Source organism: Poecilia reticulata, linkage group LG12 (genome assembly GCF_000633615.1).
Source record: "Poecilia reticulata strain Guanapo linkage group LG12, Guppy_female_1.0+MT, whole genome shotgun sequence".
NCBI classification, from domain to species: Eukaryota; Metazoa; Chordata; class Actinopteri; order Cyprinodontiformes; family Poeciliidae; genus Poecilia; species Poecilia reticulata.
In genome coordinates, this window is record NC_024342.1 from 16,325,167 (window position 1) to 16,335,252 (window position 10,086).

The 10,086-nt window shown below is 36.3% G+C and overlaps 1 protein-coding gene across 1 annotated transcript; it reads right to left on the reverse strand.

Moving 5' to 3' along the window:
* Positions 1 to 1,210: 1,210 nt before the first annotated feature.
* LOC103473750 (NACHT, LRR and PYD domains-containing protein 12-like) lies at positions 1,211 to 9,809 on the reverse strand. Its single transcript, XM_008424208.2, has 11 exons — positions 9,150 to 9,809; positions 7,623 to 7,745; positions 7,443 to 7,490; positions 5,133 to 6,897; positions 4,880 to 5,053; positions 3,964 to 4,131; positions 3,580 to 3,753; positions 3,022 to 3,189; positions 2,740 to 2,913; positions 2,297 to 2,467; positions 1,211 to 1,665 (listed from the first exon to the last, which is right to left on the reverse strand). Exons 1-11 carry the CDS (start codon positions 9,202 to 9,204, stop codon positions 1,416 to 1,418), a joined length of 3,270 nt encoding a protein of 1,089 aa, XP_008422430.1. The 5' UTR covers positions 9,205 to 9,809; the 3' UTR covers positions 1,211 to 1,415.
* Between the last annotated feature and the right edge of the window lie 277 nt (positions 9,810 to 10,086).

Sequence of the window (10,086 nt, forward strand, 5' to 3'; positions counted from 1 at the left end):
ACAAATTGCAGTATGAGCCGCATGGGGGCAAAACAAGAACACATTTGTGTGTTTTCCAGCCCAATTAGCTGTTAGCGGTGGTTAGCCATGTTTTTATGTCTTTAATGTTTTTAATTTCTTTTTATTTCTTTTCTATGTTTTAATGATATAAAGCCCCCCGGAAAACGTCCCAGTTAAACGTCGTTTAACTAAAGTTACCCTTGTTTAACAGCGTTTTAACTAAACTGAGGTTTAAGCCCAGTTTAACGACGTTTAACTGAGGTCCTAAAACGGGTGCGGGTTTTAATGTTATTTATTTTTTTTTAAATCTTTCTCTTTCTCACCGTTTACTCAATGTCACATGCTGTTTTTATTTTAATCATGTAAAGCACTTTGAAATGCCTTGCTGCTGAAATGTGCTATACAAATAAAATTTGATTGATTGATTGATTGATTGATTGATAAACATTATTTACCTTAGAAGCAGGAAGGGTTTGGATTCATTTTCTTTTTGTGGAGTTTGCATGTCCTCCATGTCCATTGATAGATTTTCATTATGCAAACTCAAATCCTTCAGCAAGCAAATGTGATGATCTTAATACAACACTGTAAGTATTTACTTTAAAAATTATTTTAAAATATTTTTTATCCATGTTAAATTTATGCACACAATATACTAGAATTGTTTTTTTTTAAATTGAACAAATAAAATCACATTCCTCTTGATGATTTACAAAAACTCAGTAAAGCATAGATACCAAGCAACTCTGTGGTTGCCCACTGAACAAACACTGCAGACACAAATCAAGCCTACAGACAAGGTGACCACTCTCTTTGTTTCTGGCATTAAACTGCCCTCTTGTGTGCAAATGATCTAATTACCGCATGAAATCAAAATCACTGAATAAAAAAATCACTGTAGTTCCTTTTCCTGTGCAACATAACACCCAGAACCAGTTGCTCAAACTGACTAAATTAAAACCACATCATGTAAAGAAAAAAAAGAAAAGAAAAAAACTAATTACAGATTAAATTCCATGAATACTTAGTTGTTTTGAACTTGTAGGTCGCATACTGCTGCTGCTATCAGGTTCTTCCAGGCTGCACCTTGACCCACCATCAAATGCCACCATCAAAATCTCATCATAGAAGTTTTGAGCAAATTTCATAACATATAATACTTCAGAATATAAAAAAATATATTTTATTATTAACTTGAGATTGTCGAAACATAATATCACATAAAAGCTCAGAACTGTACACTGAGTCTAGATTACCTCTGCCTATGCAAAATTAAAATTTCAGGAGTCTTCCCATCCAAAATGGGACAAAACTTCAGACAAATGTCATAGATAGTCAAGTTTAAAGCGTTGGTGAATTTACATAGTACAAGAATATAACATTTAGATAAACATTTGTGGTAGCCAAGCAGAAGGTTATTTCATATAAACTAATTTATTAAATTTCTCTCTCAGTGTCCCTGACGGTTCTTGTTCTTTGAGGAGACTTTGATCTGTCACAATCAGTGTCTGCAGTTTGTAGTCATCATTCTTCTGTAAGTCAGTCAGTAACTTCACTGATTCTTCTAAATGATTGTTGCCCACCTCCAGCTCTCTCAGGTGTGAAGGGTTTGATCTCAGAGCCGCAGCGAGCAGCACACAGGTGCTCTCTTCAACAAAGGACAACCTGTAAAAAAAATTTATCAAATGAGGGTGTATTATAAAGGCTTTAGAGATAATGTACAAGTAATTACAATTAAACAAACTATGACAAAACTGCTGGAACTGTGAGTGCCTTCAAAATAAAGCTAAAATAACCCACTTGTTTAGAGCTGAAACATCATAAACTCGCTGTTTCCTTTACTTTGCTACTGCAATGTATTGTTTTATTTTTGGTTTGTTTCGGTCATGTAAACCACTTTCAATTGTTGCTGAAAATGTGCTATACAAATAAATCCCCTTGCATTCCTAATTTACCTGACACTTTATAAGTTAATCTGTATTTGCATATGTTTACCCTTTACATATGTTGGCTTATTGGAACAATAATTCAGGTTCTTCATTTAAATATTTTGCTCAGGACACAAATCTGAACTTTAAATGACTTAAGTGACTTCTTATTTGTTCATGCTTTTGTTCTGAATTTCTGATTTTTTTTCAGAAATTCAAAGGTAAAAAGTAATCACAACAAAACATTAATTTTTGCTCTTGATCTTCACAAAACACATCCATTCAGTGTCACATAAACAACCACAACCAAGAAACATTTGGTTCAAATCTTCAGCTGTCCTACTAAAAAGACACAAAACAAATCTCACCTCAGCACCTCTAATTTACATTCGGTTCTGCTCAGCCAATCAGACACCAGCTTCAGGCTCTCGTCTGTGAACAGGTTGTACTTGAGGTTGAGCTCTCGGAGGGAAAAGCAACGACTGACAGCTAAAATCAGAGGCTTGCATCCAGCTGTGGTTGCAATGCAGCATGTCAGGCTGCAAGAAAAGATTGAAATCCCAACCATTTAAAAAACAACATTAATTCAGGTAACTTGATTATCTATCTAAAACGCATATGGTTGCAATAACATGAGTCGTCTTTGGTGAAATAGGTTGAGAATTACATTGTTGGCACCTTGGTGAACATATAGATCAGTATATAGCTATATTTACAATTTATAAATTACTGTTTGGGTGGAATTCTGCATTGATCTTTATCTCTGTTGTAGAGAAAAAAGTGTGAGAGGTGTGGTGCACATGATACGCACTTCAGTATCTCCAGTCGACAGCCTTGGTCTTCCAAGAACACAGAAAGTTTTTCAATTGCGTGTTCTTTCATGATGTTTCTTCCCAGATCTAGATCTCTTAAATGAGCCGGGTTTGTCTTCAGAGATGAAGCCAACACGGCACAGCCTTCATCTGTTAAGCGACAACCTTGAAGTCTGTGGGCAATAAAAGTGAATTGAGCAGATTTTAATGTCTTCAACATTTTCTAAATATTCTTCATCTAAATTTGTGTCTATATTTGTGCAGCATAAAGTCTTCCTTACCTCAGGGCTTCAAGTTTGCTGTTTGGACTCTTCAGCAGTTCAGAAAGTTTCTGCACCCCAGCATCACCTATTGTGTTGGCTCCTAGGTCCAATTCCTTCAGGTGGTCGGGTTTGAGAGCTGAGGTCAGAGCAGCTGCACCATCCGCTTGTAGGTTTGTTTTGAAAAGCCTTGGAACAAAAGTAGATGTTTGCTCACTTTTTTAAAAAACCAAAAGAGTTTACCCAGTGGAAAGATTTAACTTTACGAATTTAAGTTTCATTGATTTCCATGCACACAGTCAGTGCATCTGGTTGGCCTAAAGGCCACAAAATAAACAATCAGTCAATAAATATTGATTGTGCTTTTGAAAGGCTCAAAAATATAAATAATACAATGAGTACATTCATTTTTCTACTCTGCACCTTGTGGGCTGAAGATGAAAACTGGGAAACAATAATTGTCTTTCAATTACATCCCTACTAAACCAGTCTTTAGATAATCATGCATTTAATTCTTTTTGGTTAAAATGTTTTTCTTTTTAGGTGTTTAAATTTAGTAGAAGTGGAGGGCTTTCTTACCACAGCCGTTGCAGCTTACTGTCAGGGTGCTGCAAGAAGTTAGAAAGCTGATTGACTGATGTTCTACTGAAGCTGTTCCTGCTCAGATCCAAGTTTTGCAGATAAGACGGATTGGAGCACAGAGCTGATGCCAGACGTGTGCATCCTTTCTCTTCAAGACCACACCCAGAGAGTCTGGAGAGAAACGATTTTATTTCACCATGATCACGTGGAAATATATACTTAATCACAAAAGTCTTATTAATTGATTTACACAAAATCTTGCAAATCATGAACTCTCATATTTCAATGATCTTGAGGATAGTTTGCACTATCCGCAAGACAAATTGTACATTTATGACCTGATCTAAGAGTAGTACTTATAAAATCTGGAAAATGTTTTACCTTAAAGTTTCCAAATGGCAATTCTTTACAACGCCATAAAGCAGCATCATTCCCTTGTCATTAAGTTTATTTTTGCTGAGGTCCAGCTCTCTCAGATGAGAAGGATTAGACATTATTCCTATGGCCAAAGACTGGCATCCTGTTGTTGTAATGCCGCACTGTTTTAATCTGCATCACAGAACAAAAGAGACATAGAAACATTAATCAAGAAAAGATCAGACTCGGGTCTGTGTTGTGTCCTGAGTTTCACAAGAGACAAATGTTTTATGTTTCAACTAGTATTAGTTTGGAAGCATTTTTGCCTCTTATTTCATTAAAGTTATGTCTTATATATGAGTAGTGGCAGCTCATTCCAAGAATAGAGCATTGGGTAAACTAGTCCTTCTGCGCACTTCAGTGATAAAGCCTGTTTTGCAAGCAAACTGTAACTAAAAAATGCAACTAAATATAAAAACGTAGCCCTGATTCCTTAGGAAAATAAGCAACCCTTTAAATCTAATGCCTTGGAGATATTTTCAGCTTTATTATCTAGATGGAGTGTTCAACAAAATGTTTATACAGTGTTTACACTGTGCACAGTCTGTTCCCTACAGATCTGACATGCAAAACACGCATCAGGAAATTTGTTTGGTAAAACTGACTGACTGACTGACTGCTTTTTTCCCTTTTGAGTTCCTGTTCTGGTTAGTGGGCATGAATAGCTTAATGTGGCTCTGGTGAGTGCTTGTTATGACTAGGAAAGCTCAGTTTAAATTAATTTTACTTGCCATTTCTAACTCCTTTGGTGCTGAACTCTAAAAAGACACAATAATGTCTCATGTCTATCCAAGAAACCTTGCTTGCAAAACATTGCAAATCAACAAATTCATACTTTCAATCTGTGAGTTAAAAAGGGAAGGATTTATATATATTTTACCGGAGTTTTGAAAGTTTGCAGTTGGCATCCTGCAGGCTGTCAGTGAGCAGCTGCACTCCGGAGTCGTTCAGATTATTTCCACTTAGGTCCAGCTCTTCCAGTCCTCCAGACTTCATGGTAAGGACTGATGAAACATAACTGCAGCACCTGTCAGTGAGATTACTCTCACTTAACCTGAGTTGAGCAAGAAAATTATGGTAAGCAATCTTGTGCACCAAGTAGAAAAAGGTCAACATGAGGTAGGTTTACTTACAAAGCTGTCTTTGCTACTTTAAGCACCGGTAGCAGCCGCTCTAGGACTGCTTCAGAACCGTAGTACTTTCTCAGATCGAAGACAGACAAGTCTTCATTGGAAACAAGCAGCACGAAAGCCAGAGCCGACCAATGGGCCGGTAAAATTTTGCTGACATCCCCTGAATTGTAATACTTTTGGACTTGCTCCACAAGAGATTGGTCTCCTAACTCATTTAAGCAATGGAATAGATTGATACCCTTGTTGGAATACGAGGTCTTTTGGATTTTACGGTGAATGTAATTGATTGTCTCCTCTCGGCTCTGTGGAAGTTTGTCCTTTTCTCCAAAGATTTTCTGAAGAAGCCCCTGATTTTTGTCTTGAGACAGACCCACCAGGAACCGTAAGAACAAGTCCCATCGTCCCTGATCACTGCTCAAAGCCATGTCCACAGCACTTTTGTGTAGAAAGATAATTGGACTTTCTCCTCCCTCGGACACCGGTCTCACAGTGTTTGGGCTGAGAAGATTTTTTCGCCGATCCACGAAGGTCTTGTGTACATACAGAGCTGCAAGAAACTCCTGAACGCTTAAATGTATGAAAGAGTAAACTTCCTTTTTGTGAAGACCCGATTCTTTTCTTATGATCTGTGTGCAAACGCCCGAGTAAACAGCAGCTTGTTTCAAATCGATGTCGCATTTCTTCAAATCTTCTTCACTAAAGATTATGTTGCCATTTTGTAGCTGCTCAAATGCCAGTTTACCCAATTTCATGATCATGTCTCTGTCAGTATCGCCTCCTTGGTAATCTTTTTGATTTTTCAGCTCTGTCTGCTTGATCAGGAAATGCATATACATTTCTGTTAGAGTTTTTGGGAGCTCAGCTTGATCCTCTTTCATGAGGAGGCTTTGAAGTGCTGTGGCTGAAATCCAGCAAAACATGGGGATGTGGCACATTATGTAGAGACTTCTCAAAGGTTTTGACAAAAGATGCCCCAAGACCTTCTGAGCAATAGCCTTGTCACTGATTTTCTTTTTAAAGTATTCCTCTTTTTGCTCGTCGTTAAAACCTCGCACCTCTGTCACCCTGTTGATGTGCTTTGGAGGAATCTTATTGGCTGCGGCTGGTCGAGTTGTGATCCACACCGAAGCTTTGGGCAGCAGTTGGCCTTTGAATAAGTTTGTGAGTAATATGTCTACTGTTGTTTTCTTTGCCGCATTGCGACACATCTCATTTTTGTCAAAGTTCAGGGGAAATTTGCTCTCATCCAGGCCATCAAAGATGAACAAAAGTTTAGAGCTTTTGTAATCCGAAACATCCAAACACTCGACCTCTTCGAAATAGTTACGTATTAAATCAATGAGAGAGAACTTTTCCTCAATTATTAAGTTTAGATCTCTAAATGTGAAAGGAAACACGAACGTGAAGTCCTGGTTGGCTTCTCCGTCTGCCCAGTCCCGAGTGAATTTCTGCACAGCCACTGTTTTACCAATACCTGCAATTCCCTTTGTCAAAACTCTCCGTGGTGGATCTTCTTCATTTGGTAAAGCACTGAAAATGTCATTGAGATCGATTTTTCTTTCTTCATTTGTAGGCCTTGTACACTCCAATTCAATAACCTCGTGTTCCCTGTTGACTTCACCACTGCCTCCCTCTGTGATGTAAAGCTCTGTATAGATTTTATTTAAAGAAGTTGACAGTGTTTCTTCTTCTGTTCCTTCAGACAGAGTCATTGTCCTCGACTGAAGGTAGGATTTTAGTTCATCCTGGCAATCTTGGATGTTCTCTGAAAGATTAAAGCCAAAAATCAAAGTTTAGATTCCAGATTTAAACTTCAAACATCATAAACGTACAGCTCCGGAAAAGAAAAAAAGAGACCACTGCACTGAACCCCGTCGAAAACCTCCTGGTTATTCCACCAAATATTGATTTCTGAACTCTCCCTGAGTTAAAACATTAGTGTTGTTGTTTTCTTTGCATTATCTTAGGTCTTAAGCACTGCATCTTTTTCAGTATTTTGACCATTTCCCATTTTCTGCAGATAAATGCTAAGTTTTTGCTGGGAACTTTGGAGACATGTTGTCAGTAGTTCATAGAATAAAAGAACAATGCTCATTTTACTCAAACATACACCTATAAAAACTAAAATCAGAGAAGCAGATCATTTTAAGTGGCCTCTTAATTTTGTCCAACTTTATATATTGGGCTTCATTGCATTGTGAAAGGGGTCATTTTTATTGTGCTATTTCTTTTTCATCTTCTGTTTGTATCATATTTTAGTATTATACAAATAGTGCAAGCCGCAGAAATGAACAGCTCTATACATCTTACCTTTGAGTTTTGGAGCGACACCCCTGACTTGGTCTGTTGCGGCTGGAGCTGAAACAGAAATGAGCTGAAAACTTTAATTTATTTTTAATCTGGTTTGAAGAAAATTCACAATTCTACATTAGACAAATTGTAACTAAATCATAAATCAGACATGTTTTAAAATTAATTTCAAATTATTACCATGTGTGCAGTTTGTGTTGACAATAATATTGCCGTTGCTTATGTTCACATTACTAAAACTGGGTGAGGTGATGACGCTTCCATTCTGAGCGGTGAAGACGCTGTTTACCGGTGCAGCTTGATCTAAAACAGAACAGACAACTTAGTTACATTTGTCCCATGTTTTTTTTAATGTATTTTTTAAAATGTAAATATTTTTACTTAACCTCAGAGGTGAGTAAATCTGCAACCTAATTTTAAAAATTAAAACTTAGAAGCCATAAAAGAAAAAGTCTTCCTTATTGACAAAACATTACTTCACTTATTAAAAAGACATCCTGGGCCTATGTCAGCTAAATTACCTGCAAAACGTAGGACTAAATTTATACTAACTTGAAATTTATGACATAATGACATGTTGTTATGCCATAAAGCTGCTGTCTCATTGTTTTCTTTTTCTAGTGTTTTAAAAAGCACATTATGTGGCTGTAAACAGAAATAAATCAACTGGATCATGTGGAATATAACTGAATATGACTACAGCTGAAACTGAAAACTAGTTTAGCTATTATTTTTCTTATACTCAGTGGTGCCTTGACTTGGTAATTCTGATCTAAATGACTAATTTTGTTAATAATTGCCTTAGGCCACATGCGTCAAACTAAAATGTTTATGTAGTTTTTAATGTAGCCTTCTAGACTCCAAATTGCATCAATAACTCCCTCCAGTTTTTCACAAATCTACTAAATTTGCTCAAAAAAATTCACACAAAATCAGCAGTTACCCAAGTTTTTCTGATTTTACTGACATTTTTTCTCAAAAGTGACTGTTGCCTCAGCCTCTCTCTATGTCAAGTTGCAATCTGTGACTGATACAGTGAATAGTAAACACACATATTAGGGTGAATATCGTAAGAATTCCTTCCAAATATTTCTAAATGATCACAAAATCTATGATTTTGATTGCAAAAATAACACAAAAACAATCACAAACTCCTGGATGCACTGATCCAGCGTGAAAAGATGTTCAATATTATTTAATTTTAAGAAACACCTACTGAATGCTGAAAGAGCTATTTATTGATGTTTTAGCAATTTAATGGGTTTTGATATGGCCTAAAATAAAAAGGAGTTTGACACCCCTGGCTTAGGCACTTAAAATAGTTGTTCATAGATAAATTAAATAAACTGTCATAAACTTTTGTTTTACTACCACCTTACATCCTCCCACACACACATCCACACACACAAACAAGTTCTCACTTGATTTGACTGTCTAGGGATTGGATGTGGGCTGCGGTCGAATAACAATGTTCTCATTTCTGTCTTTGCCAACTTTTATTATAATGTATCTGAAAGGCATTCTGGACTAATCTCATCCAGTCACCAGTTTTTGTTTTGATGATTTGACAGATGATTGTCTTTTTGCTCTACATATATCTGAATTTGTTCAGAACCGGAGAAAAGAATCATTTACTATGCTTGCTCTTCCTTCTCAAAGTCAAACCAAGCCTTGTAAATACAAAAGTGATTCACGCTTTGATCTTACCATGTTGTGATGTCGCCATGTCGACAGCCTGACCGGTTGCAAACTGGTTTTCCATAGTCACTATTTTAAACTCCAACAGGTAAACTAAGTGACTGGGAAACTAAGTTTATCCTCTTCCTGTACGTCCATCCCGGCATGTCTGTCTGTTGATGTTAGATAATAAAAAAGCTCTCCTCGAACCAACACTACTTCCTGTTGACTGACATAAAAATGAAACCTAAGAGTTTGCAGCTGCCAGTTACAATATGACTCACATCCCTGTGTGCTTATATCATTAACCTGCAAGTACACAGACACACAATAAATGGACTTAAAGTAATAGCAGTGAATGACTTAAAAAATGGTGCTTCAAATTCCATTTAGGTATAGTTTTCATTAACTATATAATAAAATACTACAATTGTAGAAGAGAAACATGTGGGAGTGGTTTTTGATACAATTTACAAAGAAGTGCAAGGATTAAAATAGAAGCAAAAATCCTCTCTCAGGTATATGTGTAAGTAGTTTGTGTAACTTGTGACTCTAAATGTATGTTTGAGGTATCCTTGAGGACTGACTAAAATGCTTGGATGTGATAAAAATTTGACTAACTGCAAATTTTTGGTTATGTTTCTTTTTGTGTCAGTTTCCTGTAAGAGTGAATGAGTGAATGTGTTTTAATGTTTTTAAGACCAAATGTTAGAAACCGATCAATTAGAATCCTTTAATTTTGTAAAAGAATGTGATGTTTGACATTACTTTTAAGAGTTTGTTTTGTGTTAGGGAGAGCAATTTTATTTAGACTTTTCATGAAAAGAGAGATTTGTTACTTTGAAAGGTATAAGAGTAGTTTATTGGATGGCTTATCAGATTATTGTTATTATTATGTGTCAAACAATTCTTCTGTGTTATTCTATTGTCCTATTTCCAAGCTTAATACAAATTTAAAACTATTGTA

Bases quoted from the DNA above. Each gene is read 5' to 3' on its own strand.
- LOC103473750 (XM_008424208.2), bottom strand. From the start codon at position 9,204: ATGGAAAACCAGTTTGCAACCGGTCAGGCTGTCGACATGGCGACATCA. The intron at 7,746-9,149 runs GTAAGATCAAAG...GTTCTGTTTTAG, and splicing joins CATGGCGACATCACAACATG to ATCAAGCTGCACCGGTAAAC. The intron at 7,491-7,622 runs GTAATAATTTGA...TTTCTGTTTCAG, and splicing joins CAACACAAACTGCACACATG to CTCCAGCCGCAACAGACCAA.